The 21,850-nt window shown below is 41.9% G+C and overlaps 1 protein-coding gene across 1 annotated transcript in view; it reads right to left on the reverse strand.

Moving 5' to 3' along the window:
* thada (THADA armadillo repeat containing) overlaps positions 1-21,850 on the reverse strand; it is a 91,775-nt gene that overhangs the window by 36,719 nt on the left and 33,206 nt on the right. Inside the window, exons 28-29 of the mRNA XM_027277657.1 lie at positions 18,537-18,668; positions 10,121-10,289 (exon numbers count right to left, since the gene is read on the reverse strand). Of these exons, the coding sequence (XP_027133458.1) occupies positions 10,121-10,289; positions 18,537-18,668 (301 nt within the window). The remainder of the gene's footprint in view (positions 1-10,120; positions 10,290-18,536; positions 18,669-21,850) is intronic.

A 21,850-nucleotide genomic window follows, 5' to 3' on the forward strand; every position in this document is an offset into this window, starting at 1 on the left:
TTTTTTCCCCCACTGTGGCTGCTGTGACAGTGTGTGACTGAGCCAGTTTGTAGCAGGTGGACTGATGGTTGGGAGTGTTCAGAGGCCAGGACACAGGCTGGCTGGATGGATGGATGGCTGGCTGACTGGCTGGCTGGCTGGGGTGTGTATTCTGGGCCTTGGTAAGTATACTCTTTAAGCCGGGGCCACGGCCACAGACCAGTAGGAAGCCATTCATTACACTGTGCAGGGAAGGAAACGTGGGGAAAAACCAGGCCGACCACGTAGCACCAAGCCTGGCCACTGAGTCCTGGCCTGCCCCTTCTCTTCTCCTGCAGTCTCCACGCCCAGGCAACACCCACTGGATCATACAAACAGCATCCACACCCCTGGGTTCTTCTTCCTCTCACTGTCACCCTCTAAGGGCTTTTCCACAAGGAGCCAGTGTTGGAACCCATTCCCGAAAGTATTCAAGTGATTCCACAATCCAAAAAAAATTGTTCTAAGAGGATCAGTCACACTTGAAATAGTCTCTGCAAATATTCACAGAGCCTCTTATTAACTTCCTTAAATCTTGTGTGACAAATCCAAGAATACGTCTCCAGTTTCAGAGTTATGCCCAACCGGTTTTGGCAGATTCCTGGGTCACAGCTCACCTGTGTAGAACTTCAATCAGCAAATGTACACGTTTGTTCAGGCGACACAATGATCCCTTGCATCTTGTGTTTGACAAGGGAGATGGAAAATGATCCATCAGTGTCCCATCATGCTGTTTGCTCAACACACTGCTACCACACTAGACTAATCTTGATTGTGTACGTTGGACCAGTGACATCGCGTTGGTTTTGGTGCTGAATGTGGGGCAGTTTTGTTGGACTGGCAACACGTCTGCCAAGCCTTAAATCAGTGAAATCAGCTTCATTCTGGCCTCTTGAAATTGTTGGATTACAGCCAGGCTGAGGGCAGGGCAATGTCACCATCTAAACCCAAAAATTCAATTTAAGAAAAAACTGAGAAGATAAGAAGGCTTCTCTATCAAATGCAGCCTTGGATGGTGTCCTAATATAAACGACATCATGTCGTGGAATTTTTTGGCTTCACCAGATTTGTCATGGTTGTTTTTCCATTTAAGGGCCGCTGAAACCTGCAAAGTAGATTCTCAGTGGTTGTTGGCATGGGTTGTGTTCATTGCTTTGTGTTGAGTGCTATTACATCCAGTTATGAAATTGGTTGACTCATTCAGAAGCACAGGGCAGCTCATTAGAACTTGGTTTTGTAGCAGCACCAGTGCCAGCACTGGTTCCAGTGTCAGCGGCAGAGCCCTATGTCTTCATTCCTCCTACCCCCCCTCTCTCCACCCCACAGCTACACCTCATCCACCGGGCTGGGAAGTCCCTGCATGGGAGGCTCAACCGGCTCAATCCAGCCCGGCGTGGAGAAAACCGGAATATTTATAGAAAATGCTGCCTCCCTGTTCCTCCTCTCAAAGACAGAGTACAGAACTACACCCCATGTGGGAGGAGATGCTGGGATTGAATCAAGCTCAAATGAATGGGAGGCAATAGGACAGCAGAATAGAGACCTGCTGCAGGCTCATTTTCGTTCATCAAATTTCAGGATTTTTCCCATGACAGTGTCTAAATGTGGATTTTTTTTGTTTTCCTTTCGGTTGAATAATTTAAGAAGGTTAAAGAGATTTAAAGGTGCCCAGTGGAGTTTTCTGGTAAACACAGTTTACGTCTACACTCACGGTTTCTCACTAAAATGCACTGTGTGTCTCCTTGAGGCCTGTTGAACACACATTTGTCATGAACATTTGCAGCGTTTCTCTGTAAGACTTGCATTGTCTAATTGCTGATTAAAGGCACATTATGCCAATAACAATTATGTGTTGACGACCTGAGAGGGTCCTGACCTACGTACTTATTGTCAACAATAGCTGAGGTAGGATTCTTTGTATTTCTTCAAGGCTTTTACACAGCCTGTGTACTCAGAAATACAATTCTTGGGACAAAATCTTCAATATTTCCACAACTAAATGAAGAAGAAATGTGCAATCACTATATCATAGCAGTTTTTTTGCTCTCTGAAGTTGTGAGCTATAAAACTAAAAGAATGAGCTAAAAGATGGAGGTGGAGCCGGATGATAATCATCATTACGAGCAACAGCTTTCACGTTAGACGTATTCATTTAATCTAATATCCTTTATACTCTCTGGCCACAACTAACTTTTCTCTACAGCTTTGGGGTTACAACTTCAAGGAGTAAAAAAACTTGGTGAGCCAGTGCTAAATATGAAAAATATCAAAACCTATTTCGTACGCCTCGTTTTCTAGAGAAACGCTGCGTGTGTGTGTGTGTCTGTGTCTTTCTCTGTGCGAGTGTGTGTTGCAACAAGCCTTACTCCTCTTTTGGGCCTGGTAAAAATAGTGGTGGTGGATGTGAGGTCCCTTCAGACTCTGTTATCAGCCTGCCCTGCTGTCCCTCCCACTGCCGCAACCACAGACTGACCACACTCTGCAGCGAGCGAGCACGCGCAAACACACACACACACACACACACACACACACACACAGCAAGTGCAAATAATTGCACACCAATTCATGGCCTAGTCCAGTAAAAAACACACACACACACACACACACACACACACACACATCACAACACACACACACACACACACACACACACACACACACACACACACACACACACACACACACACAGCAAAGCAACATATAAATCGGCATTCATATAAAACCAGATAGAGGTTAGGCAAAGTGTGGACGCGCCCAATTAGGCAAAAAGAGATCCCAATAAAGACGAGCTAAATATAAAAAGAAATAAACACACTCTCTCGCTCTATATAGTCGTATTCTTGCACAAACAAAGCTTACATATGCGCCCTAGACACCAAGTCATGCTCCCTCACATATGCATATCCACATGGGCGTGACAGCCGAGTAATTTAGTGGCGTGTGTATGTCTGTGTGTGCATGCACAGACTGTGTTATTACATCTACGTCAAAAGTTACAGCAGTGCATCTCGACTAGTCCCAAAGGGACCTGTTTGTTATTTCCATTATGTCCAGAGATGCATATGTATTTTTATACTGGCAGCATGAGCTGTGTGTGTGTGTGCGTGTGTGCGTGTGTGTGTGTGTGTGTGTGTATGGGTGACATTCAGTAGCACCTTGTCATCACTCCTATGAGTGTCTCCTAAAGCAGTAAAAAATATGAGCTGCAACAAGACCACTAAAAGCCAGAGGTCAGTTCACTTTCAGTTTCTTCGGCACAGATTGTGAACTCAGTGTACATAATTACATTACAGTGGTTTGTGCTCTATTGTTTTATTTTACATTCAGCAGGAGACACAATGGGACAGTCCTCTTTACATTACATGTAGACACAACTACACGGTCCAAGAAAAGAGAAAACAAAGCTTACTTTATGTCCACTTTCACTCATCATTAAAAAAAATGAGATGAATGAAAAATGAATTCTTGGGGGTTTATTGCATGTTTAAGGGATATTGCTTATTGTGTGGATATTGTGTGGTTAAAGGATACTTCACATTGCCCAAAAAAGTTTTTTTGGGGAGATTTCAGCCAAATCTTACAATCTTCACCAGAAAACAGAGTTAGATTAGTTATCATCATGAGACCCTAGTGTGGAACTTTGGATATAAAATACAAAATGCTGTTGAAAGCTAGTAGTAAGAGGACCTTGAGTTAAGATTATTTTGTGAATTAGGCTGGGGGTCCTCGCAGGAGTTTTGCAGGAGTCGCAGGTGGTCATAAAAGAGATAAGAAGAAGTTACTTATCAATTTTAATTCCATATTAGACACGAGTGAATGGTTACAATATTACTTGATGCAATGTAAATACAGAAAGGCTCTCCAGTTCTGTTTAAACAAAACGTAGGACTCAGCTGAGGCAGTAAAGAAGAATCATAGAGTGGTCAACTCTATAGTAATGTTACTGTTGATCCGTGTTCGTAACCACAGCGCATGGAAGACTCCCTTTTGGTGCACAGCTGGCTTACAATGTTACAACCTCAAGGCTAATGTTCAAACACCTTCAGATTCCCTTCAGATTAAACACATCTCATGTTATATTTAAAAAAAAAAAACGCTTGGGTTTTCAGGCCCACATATTCTTTCACTAGTCCAAGCCTGAGGGTTTTCTCAAAAAGCCCAGGCAGACCATTGGCTTAAAGGCAACCGTCATAACAGCAGACCAAAAGATAATTATTGAAGAAGAATGCGTTTTGGGAAAACAACAGCAACATCGCTGCCACCAGAGGGAAGGAGAATGCGATAGTCTTAATTCTCGAGCCTCCTTCTCCTTCGTCTCATTTAGCCTCTGTTGTGGAAATACACAAAGGATTACATCCGACGAGCTGGCCCTCCTCAAACCACCACAGGCCGCAGCTTTAATACTTCTGGCCTGTACCAGGCATTGTGGGCGAGGGCTGTTGCTGGCGCGTGTCGAGAGCCGAGTCCGGTGTCGGGTTGGGTTAGTGCCGGTTTGTCTGATGGGCTTGTTAGGCTTGGTTCTGGTTGTATCAACAGAGGTTTGGGGCATGTTGGAGTGACTGAAGTGATTCCAGTGTGTTTAAGATGCTTTATCAGAAGACAAGAGGCTTACTCGAACCGCCTGGTGTTAAACCAATAAATCTGAGCAATCTTGGCCTTTCATTCAAAGTCTGATATCAGTTTTATCTTATGTGATCATGTTACCTAAATATGTTTTATTATCCTTAGAGAACCTACAGTAATATTGTCAAATGTTGTCACAAGAGTTTTTCAAACAGCAAAACATTGCAGGGTCTGAGTCTGTCAAGGCCAAGTCTCCCTAGAATCTAAATCATTTCATGGTGAAATCAGTTCATTTCAAAGGAATTTCTCTGATCAGTAGATGTGTTCGTGGGGACACAGTAAACCCAGGTAACCTTTTCACAATATGTTCAACTCTGACAATCAGATTTGTGCTGTTGACTAAAAGCAACCTGACTTCCTGACAGTCCAAAACAGAGGAAGCACATCAGCTGTGTTCTTCATCACTATTATATAATACTGCTCCGGTGAAATACAAGAAGATTATGAGAATTTACGGTCATGTTAGCGAACATTTTTGAATGTTTTCAGGCTATACAAGCTCATCAACTAGTCATGCAAGCAATCATCAACTTTTAAGAACCGCTGTGTCATGACGATGTGCGCTTAGACCAGGCTTTTACTGGAGCCAAAAGTTCAGTTTGGGAAGTGGGTGATCAGTAACCACCAAGGCATACCTACTGTATCAGTCATGCAAACATACACCATAGTATATGGCAAATGCATGAGTATTATTATACAGCATAAAATAGCCCTTTAAGTCATCAATGTTTTTTAGTGAGGCTGACAGAAACTAATAAATAAAAACAACCAACAGTAACCTTTCTGACATAGGGGTCAAGGTTCAACTAATAGACTGAATTATTTCAAAATCTTCATAAACAATACATAACAGAGGTAACTATTTGTTGGTGTTGAAATAGTGAAATAGACCAATGGATTTGTTTGCAAGCTTCACTTAAACAGCGAGCGAGATGCTGGCGTCCCACTGGGACTGATAAGAAGAAGTGCAACTAGCAGCTGCAAAACAAATGTATGCGTTTGTATTTGTGGAAAGATATTTGGGGTTTTCATCATCATGCAACTACTAGACATCCTGAACCTCAATGTGATTCTGCTTAGTGAAGAAAGTCAATCATGAATAGAGGTCTGCTTGTATTTGATTTATACCGTTTTATTTAGTCTAGAAGTCAAAAAAATGTTGTAGACTTGAACATCAGGGGGAATGACCTGGGCTCGGATGGAAACAGTTTCTTGTGTGCGGTTATCAGGCCTCTTCGCCGTGTGTGTGAGAAAGTCAGCAGGGTGGTACAGCCTGTCTCAGTAGCTGTGATGGTTCCCAGCACCAGACTTTTAACAGTTGCTCTTTGACAATAACAAAGGAAGTCATTTCTCCCTCGAGCAGAAACATCTGCTACCTGTTACGCACTCACACATACACAAAATGAAGCATATTAACATACATTAGGCATCTCCCAAGGCTAAACACAATGTCCTCATCATCTGGGCATAAACACACCGCCGGTGTGTGTGGTTAGCACTCACAGACACACACTCCCATGGCCACTATCTCCTCTATCAGTGTTTCTGTGTGCGATGCTCCCCTCCACACGTACGCTGCAGACCTCTATCTCTGTTTTTACTATGTTTAGACCACTTCACCTGCATACAGCTCTACAAGATGTGCTATGGCAGCCCGGTCCCGCTTCCCACAGCCAGACACTCCTTAAATATTTGCCTCCATCTTCTCCATAATGCCCCCCACCGACCTACACATGTGCTATCTATAGCTTGGTTACAGATAGACACAACACTATTGGGACTACTGTCTCTGAAGTGCATGAGTCAAATGATTTTTGTCCATGTGCTATACCGCTTTAATGAAATGAATGAAGAAGCTGTGTTAGTGTGTTCTACTGTGTGACCTAAAAAAGGAAACAGCAACAACAAATTAGGAAAGAATTTTATAGAAGTGTGGAAAAAAATAAATTGCAAGTAACCTTTTCTTTGCACAATTCACTCTTTCATGGGCTGGGAATGGGTCATTTCCTGGAATCGTTACTTCATTTTTTTTATTTTCTGTTCTCTCTTTCTTCATTTGGGCTCGAGGCAATTAAAAAGCTGGAGGAAATCAGAGGTTTGGAGTCTTTTATATGAACTGTATATATGACATGGCCAATATAATTATTGGTTAACAGAAAAGAGGATATTTCTGAAAGAGTTATTAAAAGTCGAACAGAGGCATTCAAATAGATGAATGTGTGTTTTGATTGCTCACAGTTTTAGTTTGTAAAAAACATTTTAACAAATATGCAAATATTTTACGGAATTACGATTAACACAATATCCTTGTAAGGAAATTGTTAACAGACTACATGAATAGAGTGAATATACTAAAATAATGAAGAATTATCAATACAAGGACAAAAATATGACATTACTCCCTTATACATGTGCTGAGGTGAGCTATATATATATAGCTTTCCTCTTAGCCGCAGGCGTCTCTTTCTCGTATTCCTCATATATAGGAGGATGCTTGGCTTTCAAATGGCTTATTAATCCAGAAGTGCTAAACGTTTTAGCTGAGGACCCCCCTGTAGAAATGTTGGTGTTGCATTCATTGCAAACCGCAATCCTTTTCTCGCTCTCAGAGATTTTAAAGTACTTCCAAACTGCCGACATTTTAGACAGAATCGGCCAGGTCCAGTATTGTCAGGTCTTGCGATAGACATAACAACTTACATAATAAAAACAAATCTAAATAAGGTTAATGGGAAGTGGGTCGTTTGCCAATGGGAGAGGACGTTTGTGTTTTAAATTTTTTTTTTGGGGATCATACAGATAGAAAGACAAAGACGGTGTTGATTATTTCACTCTTTGTGTGAGTGAGAGAGAAAGAGAGCAAGAGACGGCATGTATCATTTTGTTCTAAGAGTGAGCGAGAGAGAGAAACAAAGTTACCATTCAGAAACATTGTATCAAACATCGAACATCGGAATCAGCAACCCTAGCCAGATCACCGCGCCCGTTGTTTCATTGCATCAATTGCGTCACGCCACTATTCGGCCTTATTATTTGGCCACTTCACCGAAAGCCGAATGTGGCATTTTTTGCAATATTCGGCCGAATACTTTTTACGAATATGTGGTGCATCCCTAAAAATAAGTGTCTATAAACTAATGAGCTTTGATAACTGATTATAACTGATAAATTGTTCATTTTTTTATAGGCAAATCATTTAATTCAGTTGAGTCAATGATAAAAATAATTCTACGTGCAGCACTTATTCATTGTACAAAAGAATCAGGTAATTGTTTATTATCTCAATAGACATTATTAAGTACACTTTAACTGAACACTGACCAGGACTCGCACCTTAGTGAGAACGCTGCAGTGTGTGAGACATTAAATGACTGTGTGCCACGTTGTAGGTCTGTGTCTAGTCCTGTATTATACCGTGCAGTGCATGTAAATGTAAATCAGGTTGTCACTCCTAAGATTACTTGGACTACTGAAGGTTTATACAAAGCTGCTGTATAACAAAGTGAAGAGAAAACAGGTAGCTGGTGATACAATACACACATGACGCACAAAGAGGTTACCTCGTGTTACAACATCAATTACATACGGCTAAATTACACAGGTCAGCACACAATGTGAGCTCGGCCTTTTGTTTGGGAAAGGGAGGCGGAGGGAGTGAACAGTGTGAGTGAAGAGAAGGTGTAGCAGAAGGACGGAAAAATGGAGAGAGAGCAAGAAAGAGAGTAAAAGGAGAGACGAGGAGCCCAGATGGAGATGGGACAGATCAGGAGACATCTGGGGAAGAGCCACACTATGACAGGAACGCAAACTAAAATCCACTCTCCTCTCTGAAATCTCCTCTAAGCCTTTAAGAGGCCCACCTCCCCTCCTCCTCCTCCTCCTCACCATCCTTTGCCTTCATCCCACAGCGGACCTCCCTGCAGTCCAGACCGCTACCAAACCATAAGTGCTCCATCAAGAAGAAAAGGCAGAAATCTTGAAGGAAACGTTGCAGTTTTCATTCTTTGTGTTGACCCCTCGGCCCTGTTCTTACCACCACACACCCCCGCCTCCCTCACCGACCCCCATCAGTGGTGTTCAATAAAAGGCTGAGGGGAAACTCCCTCTCCCCTTCTCTGTGTGTGTGTGTGTTGATATTACCGGCAGACTGTTTGGTTGTGTTTGTCAGAGTGTGATGACAGAACTAAACACTGGTATTTACCCTGCGATAACCGCCTTGTCTGGACAGGCTCTGTGTAGAAACAGGGTGTGTGGGACAGAGAGTGTGTGTGTGTGTGTGTGTGTGTGTGTGTTGAAGCTTGATGCACCATATCTATAATCTCTGTGTGGGTGTGCACATATATGTGTTATGATAACTGCTTTGGTAATTGCATTTTATATTTTGTCTTTGTTGGATGAAAAGCTCTCAGGTCCAGCTGTGAGCTGTGTGCGCTTCATGTTTGAACCTGAATGAAAAGATTAGAAGCTCATACGAAGTGAGGACATTTAATCCCAAATGCAAATAAAGTATAAAGCTGCTTTTATTAGCTCTGAACAGTCTCTATTTTTGGATGTATGGCTTTATCATCTTATAAAAAGCAGCTGATAAGTAGCATGCAGTGTGTGTAGATCTTTAGACATGCCCTCCTTCACAAACCGATTCACATTCCCAGCCAGGATGCAAGAATTTTGTAAAATAAAGTTCTTATAGCCTCAGCAAACTGTTGCTGCTTCATTTTTCTGTGGGTACTCCGGCTTCCTCCCACAATCCAAAGAAATGCACTTAACAGGTTAACTGGTGACTCTAAATTGCCTGTAGGTGTGAATGTGAGTGTGAAGGGTTGTTTGTCTCTCCTGGTGATGTGATATTCCTCACTGAGGAGGTCTCCCCCTGCCCCCAATTAATGATGCACATCACACATGAAAGACCCAAATCTAAGTTTCAGCTTATCGTCTCATATGACCATAGACTGTATAAAACTTGGACATAGTATCCATGACAGGTATCTGGCGAGCCGTTGTGAAGCTCAGTTTGGGGTCTTGTCCTGCTTCTTCCACCTCCCAGCTAATCTAAAAATGGGCAAAGACGTGGACCGTCGGAGGAGCTGTAGCGGGTTAAATGACGCCTGGGCGCTCAAACACACCACAATAACCTCCCCGTGATATAAAACTGCCTCCTCTCAGGTGACATGTCAGGTCAGATCAAGTCAAAGCCATGACAGATGGAGAAACCTAAGAGTGTAACATGCAAATGAAAGCTCCAGAAAACCCAGTTTTAGTGTATGTGTGCGTTTGTTTGTGTGTTTGTGTGTGTGCTTTATCATTTTGTATGAAAGCACAACATACAGGGGTTGAGTTCCACCTCAGGTTCCCATCCCTAAACAAAAACTTGTGGTCATTTAGGGGATGTGTAATTACAGCCCCCACAGAATGTTATGGCATATGTTATATGTATATGTGAGTGCATTTGGTTTATGTTGAGGTGTGCGTGGGTGCAGACCTGCAGCAGAGTGCCATGGATGTGGTTGTGTTGGATTTTGGGTCCGGGCTCTGAGGGAAGCTCCTGCAGTAAAGTGTGGACGATGGACGGGACCTGGGTGACCAGCACGAAGGGGACGAGGGCCCGAGCCGCCATCTCTCTGGTCCGATACACTGCTGAGCGGCCGCATCTGCAGAACACACAAACACACACACACACACGGTTGCAACATAAGTGTCATAAAAAGTTATTAAAGTCATGGAACATGGACAGCTGCGTTGTTGTCATAATCTTTTAGCCGCATTACGTCGTATGTTTGCGTTAATGGAGGAAGTAATAATGTTTCCCGTTCTTGTTGCTCATGGGTTGTTATTGTAACGGTTGAGTTCAATTTATATTACAGCTGTTACTTTGTTATGAAAAATTATATAATTACTGTGTCTATTATCACTATTAATTATCAATATTATTTTGCACTCCAGCCACACTATGTCATGGATAAATTCTCCGGATGACCGACGACTTATTTTACTTGGATGCTTTACTGCTATTTTTATGTATTCTTTATGTAACATGACCATCTCTCTCACCCTCTTTGTTTCTCCCCTCTGCTGCAAAGGAAAATGACCACAACCTAAACAGCTCCCAGGCCAGCCAATGACTGATAAACTCAAGATTAAATATTTTCAATTCATGACCAAACTTTGGAGCCTCGCATCCCCCCCCCCAGGATCGGCCAGTGATGGAGAATGTGGCCAGTCACCCTGAGTGCAGACTAAAATTAACCTTGTTTACAATCTGATCGTCTTTCCTTCTCCAGTGTCATAACACTGCCATAGCTGACATGAGGGAAGGACATGACCAAGACCTAAATGAGACGAGGAGGACGGAGACGAGTGGAAGAGGCAGAGGAAGAGCGACTCCTACTCAAGGAATCACAAAATGTTAGCTCTCATGTCTAGGCGTGTCACAATATCACTTTTATATCAAACATCAATTAAAATTAGCTTTAAATTTAGAGTATTGAATTCTCTCAGTACAGGCAGGTGAGCTGTTGTTGTAAAGCTTTCGGTCAACCATTGTTTTTTCTGATGAACAGTTTGTTCCTAATTGTAAGTTTTTGTTTTTTAAAGGAAGTATTTAAATGAGGTCTTGACATTCCAAACAAGATGTAGTTGTATCACACTTGATGCCGTGTAGATTAGCTTTACGAAGAGAATTGGAAAATATAAATAACTGTTAGAGCATTTGAAATAAAGACTGAAGGTCTGAAGAATTATGACACTCCTGTTCACGTCTGTCGTCTGTCTGTGAAATCCAAGGCTACAGCCAGCAGCTGGTTAGCTTAGCATAAAGACTGCTAACCAGCTGCTGGGAAACCATCTAAGCCAGTAATATTGATTGTCTGTAGAAAAAGAGTCCTGTGCAGACTATAGTGGTAAACCGTCCTTGTCTTCATGTAGTCATACCGGTAACATGGCTAAAACATCAGTAGGGACAAAATGTTCAAAACTTCCATCATTATCCAGAAACTACTTAGCAGGTCAAATGGACATAATTACAGTATTGCAAGATCTTAAATGACTAATTACCGATAACTGTACTTTTATTTTTCTCCAGGCGGTTTCAACATGGAGTTGTTCACATTCTGGGAAGGTTCACAAAACAAACTTCTGCACCACACAGTCCTGCTGTAGTTGATTTTGACACTGATTCAACCAAAGAAACTCTGAGGGCAACAAACAGGCCGTTTATAAGTACAATAAGTATATATATATATATAATAAGTATATTTAGTATATTAAATACATACATACTGTATGGTCTAATGGGAGCTTTGGCAAGCGCACAGGATGAAAGACGTGCATGTTGCAGGCATTTGTAATGGCATTAAAGCAGACTGTGGAGGAACAAGCGGCTCGGCTTCACTACGGAAAATTCGGTGAACTGCTCCAGAGAAATGAGAAACACCGATCAATCACAGCATCGGTATGCAGAGATGAAAAGGAAGCTGGCTTTTTTGGGCTTTGGTATGAGTGAGAGGTGAGATATGTGTGAAGACACAAACACATACAGCTGTGTGCAGTCTACGTTGAGTGTGTGAGGAAGAGAAACAATCATCTGCGAGCGGTGAAAATAATTTGTCATGAAAAAAAAAATCCCCTGATAGTCTAACAGCTCTGAGATGGAGAACGTGAAGGATGGCTTGAAGTCGATATGGATTGAAACAAAGAGAGGGCTGTGCAACAAGTCAACTGTCAACAAATGCTTTGCCACCTGCTGTGAGCATGCCTCCCACACACACACACACACACACACACACACACACACACACACACACACACACACACACACACACACACACACACACACACACACACACACACCTATGGCCAGACAGACAACCAAAGACCCTGTAAGACAACAGTTTGCATTCCTGAGCTTTACGTGTCTGTACACATGAATTTATGTGCACAAGCCTCTCTCTCTCTTCTACACACACACAAACACACACTCACACGCCAACATGTCTAATGACCAAAATCCATGACCGTTCTCACTTTCCACCCAGCTCCCATTTGGGGCCCATATGTTAACTATCTGTGCTAATTTGTCCCATTGAAACACTTTTGCGAAAGGAAATGACAGTTTGGAAGGGTGTAATTTTAGAAACGGGGCCGTCCCCTGTGGGGTCATAGCAAACTGTTGACTGGCATGGACGAGGAGACGCTCATCTGGGCCTCATTTTGGAGAACTGGGAGAATAGTTTCCTCCACAGAGACTGTATGTTCCATGTCGGCTAAACAAGCCCAAGCAACAAGGTCTGTCGCTAAACAATGTACTTAGTTAGGCAGAGTTAGGCGGGGAAGTGGCAACACCATTAAAATGATTTTACATCGTTCATTTTAGATGAGGTGTAGCTGTCTGAACAGCTTTTACTTTATAATCCAACAAATTTATGTTTGATGTTTGTTTACTGTGAAAACTTCTTAATCTGTCCAAATACAGTAAAATGTATGAACGTGAACTGTAAACACAGTTTCGTTTATGTCTGATGTACACTTAGAAAACCAATATATAGTATGGCTGCGTTAGCTTGGAGCAAATTGAGGTTTCAAGGCGAATAAAAGTGGTTATGTTCATTATTGATTCATCTGTCTGTTGTATGGACAGTATAATGTGAGAAAATAGTCAGAAAATCCCCATCAGAGTTTCCCAGAAGCCATTGTGGTATCTTCAAATTGCTTGCGTTGCTCTACCAAGCAGCTAAAAACAAGGTAACATTCAAAGAATCTATCAGAATATTATTTCTCTCACAACTCTCATCTACGAACTCTTTAACCTGGAGGGATTTTTGCTGGAAAAACATTATTCGCTTTTTCATAACACCGAAACAAAAATCTAGGCAAATGGGAAGCTCACTACCATGCTGGAGATGTGACAGGGCAATGGCAGACCACGCACACATTTTCTGGACCTGTCCTCACGTTAAGCCATTCTGGGAGGAGGTGTCCAACACTATCTTAAAGGTGCTGGACTTCCCTATTAGTATGTCCTTTTCTGTTCTATATCTCGGACTCCTCCCAAAGGACTTGAATAAAAGTGACTCGTACATCCTAAGGATCTTCATGGCAGCCAGCAAGAAAGCCATTACAAAATGCTGGCTTCAGAAGGAGCGGCCATCAATAGACACTTTTATAAACATTGTTAATCAGTTACACCATATGGAACAGACTACCTATAACCTGAGGGTACAAAAGACAGTGGGGGAAAGGCACTGGGAGAAATGGACCTCCTTTTTGGCCCATTAACAGACACTGAAAATATTCCACTTAAGCAACTGTACCAAATGCAGGGTTTAGTCGTATGTATATGCATATGAACAAACAGCTATGTGCAGACAGTTTTTTGTTTTGTTTTTTGTGTGTGTTTGTGTCCTGTCCTGACCTCATGTTCCATGTTCCTAATGTTTGTAATATAAATATATGTTTTTAAACTGTGAAAAAAAATAAGGTTTAAAAAAAAAGAATATTATTTCTCTTAAATGACTAAGTAATATAATACGTTGAAAGCAACACATACTGTATATTAGACTAATTTCACCAGGATATCTCATGTTCTAATAACTCATTTTGACTTTATAGATCATTGGGTAGTTAAATCTGACACTGAATGAATGTTTATAAGACGATCATCTGTAAGTACATGTAGGGAAGTTTTATGGAGTAAGTAAAATACCTAAATTGTACTTAAGTATAGTACTTGTATTACTTAGTTACCTTCCAGCTCAGCTGTAATCACATATAAATTCTGCACATCATGTTTAAAAAGCCGGTCACAAACAAGATGATTAAAACGATGTGAAATACTCTGCTGGGAAGGAAGTGACCGTGTTCTTTTCTGTCTGCCTCGAGTTTATGGGCATTACCGTGCCCTTTCAAAAGAAATGAGATATGAGGCAGCGAGGACGAGAAAGGAAAGGAAGGGAGTGAGTGAGTCAGGGAAGGCGAGGAGTTGATATTGCGTAAATCACTATCATGAAGTCAGAGGGAGAGGAAAAAGATAGAATCTGAAACAGATATTCAAAGAGAGAAGACAAACTGTTCACCAGATATCAGGACTTTGAGGGCTGGAATGAAGCAGCCGTTAATTATTACAATAAATGTGCCTCTTTGTCGTCATCATCGCCATTCTCTTCGTCATTACTCAGGGCAGGTGTGACGCATGCCGGGGCCAGGCAGCAAAGGAATGCCTCAACATGCTGGTGGTGGGAGTGTATAAAAATCAAGTGCTGTGTGGTATGATGGAGGGCTAAGAATTATGGGGAAGAATTATTAGACACCATACTCCATCCTGTTAACAGAAGAGGAGCTAAGCTACATTTAATCCTTGAAGGTGGTGGGTCAGATCATATGGAGAAAGGAAAGGAGAGAGGGTGAGGTGGAGGGGGAGGGTGGGGGCTGATAGTTGTCAAACTCATCAGACACGTCGCACACGCCTGGGGAAGATGAGTTGGGGGATGGGGGCTTGGTGAAGAGAAACACGGCTGGAGCCAAAGAAATTAGAGCTGGGCTATATTTAACATTTCCAACATGTGGGCTTCATTTGGGTGGATGTGTGCGCAGCATACCTTCTCTGACAGTAAGAGTCAGCCAGCGAGTCAGTCCTCGAGCTACGGACCTGTTAACTACATCCACCAGGGTCGGATTCTTTAAGGAATTATCTAAAGATTTCACTAAATTACTGACTTGTTCAAATAAAAAGCTGGTAAATCGTTCACTGATAACTGATTTGAAAGGATTTACGTGTTCCTGACGCTGCAAAAGGTGAACTACGCAGCTTCAAATGTTCGTGTTTACAACCCAGACACTGTGATCCCACTTCACTTTCCATTTGTCACCTCCTGACCAGAAGGTCATTAAAGCAAACAGGACAAATGTAGTGTGTCTTGCTGAGAGAGGAGCTGTCTCGCTTTCTGATTAACTTTGAGATTCAGCCAAACAAGAGAAAACGTCTCCAGTTTGAATTAACAGCAACATTAACGTTTATATATGGAAATATTAGAGCATGATTCTGCTGGGAAGCTTCCCAAGAAACTCTGACGATGATGATACCTGACTTCATACCCTTCTTTATATTTATAAATTTGAGCTGAAAATGTGGTTACGGTGACAGTTTCTGAATAATGTCTGTCAACTATAAGCAATTTTGATAAACGAGGTAATTCATTAAAACTGATCTACTTTATCAGTATGTACAAACAGGCCCATCAACTATTTCACTTATTTTGGTCAAACTAGATCAGATTTTATGGAGAAAATGTTTTCTGGTTGTACCTCTGATGTCAATGACAACTGATAATGAGTTACAGAGTTTCTTGATGGACAGTAGCGCAAACTCCTGCAAGCTGTAGCTGCTGTTAGTTAATGTTTGTTAGCCAGGCTGCACAGTCTGAGAGCACCAGGGGAGTGTTTGTGTTTGTACCAACAATGGGCACCAAAACTGCAACGGCTAACTGCTGTTAGCTAATGTTAGCTCAGTTGGTTAGCTGCCTGGAGTGTGAGCTCATAGCACCGGGGGAGTGCTCGTACTACAGGCGTTTTGAACCTGCTGGCGCTGAGTGGAGCTGGTGTCATGCCAGAACCGGAGCTGCGGGTCAGGTGATCGGGCTCAGCGTACTTTATGGACAATGGCAGAGGCATAGAGACTGAAGAGGACGTTGAAGCTAAGAAGAGAAAATGAGAGTGACTGAGCAAGAGGCCATGAGACAAGAATAAATATGGGACTGACTTTTAGTCATTGGCGAGAGCATCATGACATAAAAGGCTAAAAGACAGACGCCGAGTTGGGCCGACTGCTGTTAGACTAGTAACTAATATTAGCTAGCTGCTGATGTCTTGCGTAGTTGCACTTGCTTGATGTTTGGCTGTTAGCAAAGTTGTCGACTTGCTAGCCTTTGATCAAAAGTAATGCAATCTTAACATATACACACGTACAGCTGTACATATTTACCATAGTGATGTTGCTCTTTGAAACTGGGAGCGATACATCGTAAAAATACCAATTTCTACATAGCGTTACCTTGAGGAGCTGTTCAACAATCTATTAATAAGTTCAGGCAGCTGTAATGGAGCAGCAGACAAACATATCAGGTTTATCATTGTAACAACAACCAAATTCCCAAACAATACCACAAGTCACAAAGTCACAAAGCATGCAACAGCATGATATTTATACATCACCTGTGTACTACCAACATTTACCAACACACATCAGTAATAGATACACTGACAAAAAAATAACCACGCTCAAGTTCTGTTATCTAAACCGTCAGTGGAGCATTCCAACCTCAAGGTCTTAGCATACACACCCCCTTCTCCTTACACACACACACACACACACACACACACACACACACACACACTTACAGCACACAATTCTTCCTCTCCAGCTGCATTTAGCTCAACAGACGTCTTCTGACACAGAGTTACACTGCAGACGAACTCAACTTTGCACTTTTAAAGTTACGTTGACATCAAGTGGAAATAATCTTTCCTTTATACATGCCACTGCCATGCTTCAGCATACAAAATGAAGAGCTTTTAAATTCATGAAAGTTTTTTTTATTTTAAAAGCTTGTCTGTGTACTCCACCACCAGCTCTGTTCACCTGAGAGCGGGACATGTGAGGAAGATCTCATCGCCTCCCCCTTGGCTGGCTCTCCATCCACAAAACATCACCAGCTGCGTTTGTTGGCAAAAAGTGTTTTGCTGCCCTACCACCTCGACTCCCGTGGTTTTATTTTATACACATTTGCAAAGCAACACAAAAGTCTTACTTAATATTGTACAAAAGTGTAGGGTGTACAGATGTATTCAAAGGTGTAGCGAAAAACACTTTTGAGAGGTTTGTGGTTTAGATTAGCACGTGGCTGTGAAGGTAAAGAAAGTTCTGTTATGTCAAAGAAGGTCGAACACAAACGCAGAGTGTTCAGACGTACAAACTTTGGTTCTATTTGCAGGTGCAGGAGGAGATGAACATGTACCAATAATATTTGTAGCTTTCTCCATGTCAGGAATGTCAAAAATGAAGGATGGAGCCGCAGTTTCCCATTCGCCTGGAAGCTTTACTCCCCGGTAAACAGTGAGTGGAGTTCAGATAAAACTGGCCGCAATCTAATCAACTGCCACGACACAACACGGCACATGCAGCAACACGGAAACTCAAACGAGGCAGGTGTTTTGTCTTATAGCTCAAAGTCACACACGGACTGCAGGTTTCTTATTTTAAAGCGTTTTCTTGGATGATACATACAAGTTTGGGGAGCATAAGACTAAAAGCAAAACACGGCAAGAAAAGAGTGAGACTGACGTTCATATAAAAGATGCAGAAGCACCTGTGCAAACAGAATAAGAAAGAACACACACACACACACACACACAGTAATGTTTAGACTGCAGGTGTTTTGTCTTGCTGATCGCTCTATACTTAGAACGAGTTCTGGTTCAGAGAAACGTTGATCGAGAGGTTTATCATGGCTGAGAGAGCAGGTGTGTGACCCTCTTGCACTTGATAGAACATTCCCCGTGATAGTATTTCTTTTCAACCTCTGTGTAAGCATGCGACATGACTGGAAACACATTCTCATTGATAGTGATGACACAAGGGAGGAGCTGCTGATAGGGAGAGTGTTACACCCATTCACATACTGCATTTTGTACCGCCAGTCACTTGGGAGCAGCTAAGAAGATAAAATTCATGCTCAAGATTACTTCCTGATGGATGAACGTGATTTGACAAATGCGTAGGAATAAAATGAACGTTAGAAAAACTTGTTCCGATCACAAGACGTGCAGAGAAATAACACCGATGGTGATGACAGTGTGTGTGGGAGTGCGTGTGTGTGCGTGTGTGCGTGCGTGCGTGTGACACCTACCTAATGATAAAGGGCATGAAAGGAGCGAGTCCCAGAGGTGAAGAAGATCCATCCATGGGAGAAGGGTAGAGTCGACTCAGCACCAGCAGCAGCAGAAACAAGCTGGGGTGAAGCTTCACCTGACCACTGTCACTAAACACACACACACAAACAGACGGTCAGATTTTAACACCCAAACACTGACGTCACCTGAAATCTTCACATTATCTTTAACTGTGTAAATGTATGACGTGGAGGGTCTATTTGCTTTTATGGCCTGTTTTATTTAACATCAATATTAGACTCTGAATGTAAATGTGTTTGGGGAAATTTTCTTTGTTTTGAATGGCAAAACTTGCTTCCAATGGTCACACTAATAAACAACTCTACCGTCATAGGGAGGGACAGACTTTGTAAATCACGCTAATTGGGATCATGGTGCACACTTTTGGACAGCAGAAGCATACTGACACCTTGAGATAGCATGGCTTTGGTTAGCAACCATGAAGACACTGTAATACTGAACGTCACTTGGACAGTGAAGGGTTGCTGTAAACCGCTCAGCTATTATCCAGCATGTCTTTGATCATTACATTGTGCACTCTTCATATTTGGTTGTCTGGCCTGTCATCTTCCCATAAAATGATTAGACACAATGATGTATGACTACAAAGAACTTTTCAAGAATGTGACCTCCTTGAGGAGTTTTGATTAGAACAATGACTCTTTTCCATTTTCTAGCATATTTTGAGAGATTCACGCTACAGGAATGGTTTGACATTCGGGGGAACTCATAAGTTTTCCTGCTGAGAGTTAGACAAGAAGATCAAAACCTTTCATGTATCCATGCCAAAAATAATGATAGATCCGGCGGTTCAGTAGCTTAGCTTAGCATCAAGACTGAAAGTAGATTGAATAGCTAGCCTTGCTCTGTCCCAAGTAAAATAAAGTCCATAGATCAGCACCTCTGAAGCTCACTTAGTCACAAATGTAAAAACGACAAGTTGGGATGTGATGGAACTAAACTTGATGTGACTAAGGCAATTTCATGCTAGCTCTAGCTTCATATGTAAACAAACATGACTGGTATTGATGTTCTCGTCGAACTCGTGGCAATAAAGTGAGTGTATTTCCCAGCATCTCAAAATATAATTAAAAAGTCCTTTATTTTATCATCTTTGTTGGCATCCTGTAGCTAGCTAGTAAAAATAAATAGTCTGGTTGCAGTTCTAATGCGTTGTTCATTTTCTGAATCCAGATTAAACAGCAATATGGCTGACACATGAAAACTGCATAAAATTGATGTTCCAAATGAAAACAAGCCTTCATTCCTCCGGCACTTTGATACACACTGCATATCTAAAACCACCCACACCCCAATACAGTCATCTCCTCATCCGTCCTTGAGCTGAGCTTTTCACCTCCCTCTTTTCCTCCATCCAGATCTCATCACTGCCAACTGAGTCAGAATGGAAACTGACCGTCTCTGCCAGCGGTTTCACAATTTCACTCTGACACACTCACAGCGAAGGAAGGAGGGAGGAAAATGGAGGAAAAAACGGACGAGAACTTGAGCGACAAAGTTAGGAAAATGATGTTTGAATGCCAGGTATCCAATATGGAGAAGGACCACGCTCTGCCCTTCATTACAGTTTCAGAGTCCAGCTCTTTGAGGGGTGAACAGAGCAGAAAAAAAACTCCCCCAAAACTTTCAGTGAGTGCTGGAGGACGACTTTTACTTCACCTTGATGAATAAAACACTCTCAAACTTTAGCAGCGGTGCTTGGGTGAGGTAAAAACATCACGGTTTACAATGTAGGAAGCGCCTGCAGTTCAACTTTATGTCTGCCTGTAAGTTTATGAGTGTGTGTATCGTGAGGATCTCACAACACAGACAAGAAACAACAGACCACCTGCGAAAACAACTTGTGCTTTTCATTACTTCATTGAACAGCACAAGAGACACACACACAGAAGGGTCCAGTTGGACTACCAGACATTGGCAAGATGGGAAATTTAATGGCAGCTCAATTAGCCGAAAAAGAGACTCCGTGGCATTTAATAGCACTCTCAAATTCCACGTCGAGGTCTTCCATGAATGTCTGCCCTCTCCATAAACTCCTCAATCATCTCCAGTACCAGGGTTGTCTGATCAAAGGGTTATTTCTGTTCTACATCTTTCAAAGAGAGTGGAAACAGAACACTGACCTTAAGTATTTTTATTCTTCATTTAGAAAGTAATACTAACAGAGACCAAGACGAGGCTCTGAAGTAAACTAAAGCTTTAGCTTACCATTTAGTTAGCTCTCAGGGAAATAAATCATCAGTTTTGTTTAAAAAAAGTACTTGGAATATGGTCTGAAATCTGTTTTCTTTGGAAGTGAAGTGGCAGATAAGACCGCACAGCAACAAATCACTGCACAGCAGAATAAAAATTTGGTACTGAAATAGTGTGAGAGATAAACACGGTTCAGTTTGGTACACTGACATTATATTCAAACGTCAACTAGACAATATATAATTAGGAATTAGGAGGCAGTCTCCGTAGCGGTGTGCTAATGTCTAAATCAAATCTGGTGCACCCCAAAAGCCGAATGCGGCAGCAGGTGCATACACACGGCGACTGGAGGTCTGGAGTTTGTGAGTCAAGGAAAAGGAGATGAGACCAAAAATAAATCCAAGAGGTGAAATCTAAAACAAAGACAACACGAGCTCTGCTCATGTCCACGGGAACACCCAAGAATACAGGACGAAAAAGAACAAGAAAATAGAAAAAAGAAAAAAAAAGACTTTTTTTTTTTTTTACTAAAACAAACAGAAACACACAACGTCTATTAATCAGTAGGTGTGGATGAGGAGGGGAGTGTGCGTAGTGTTCATTTAAGCGATTTTTAATCTTTCTTAAATAAAAACTTTGGTCTAGTCCAGTCTGTTTTTTCCAGGTTAGAATCCATCCACAGTTGGACATCATTTCTTGCTCTCACTGACAATCTGATACACAGCAGAACTCGTGACCTGATCCAAGATGTGGCCGAAAAACGGACACTGATCTAGGATATTCTTAGCCGATTGCCGGTGCTGTAAATTCTGCTATAGCAATCTGTTTGCTCTATCTCTGGACGCAGGTTTGTTTTTCATTCATGACTCTTCACAGTATTTATGTGCGGAGAGGATTGGTGGAGGAAGGATGGATTACAAAGCACATAATGGATGTACATGGACTCCAAAGTGTAACCTTATAGTTCCAAATCTCATTTCTATAATCTTTCATATATTGGGACCTATTTCGGGAATGCACTTGTACTGTAATGTCCACAGGACTGTCTGAAACCACT

The sequence above is a fragment of the Larimichthys crocea genome, chromosome III (genome assembly GCF_000972845.2).
Source record: "Larimichthys crocea isolate SSNF chromosome III, L_crocea_2.0, whole genome shotgun sequence".
NCBI lineage: Eukaryota > Metazoa > Chordata > Actinopteri > Sciaenidae > Larimichthys > Larimichthys crocea.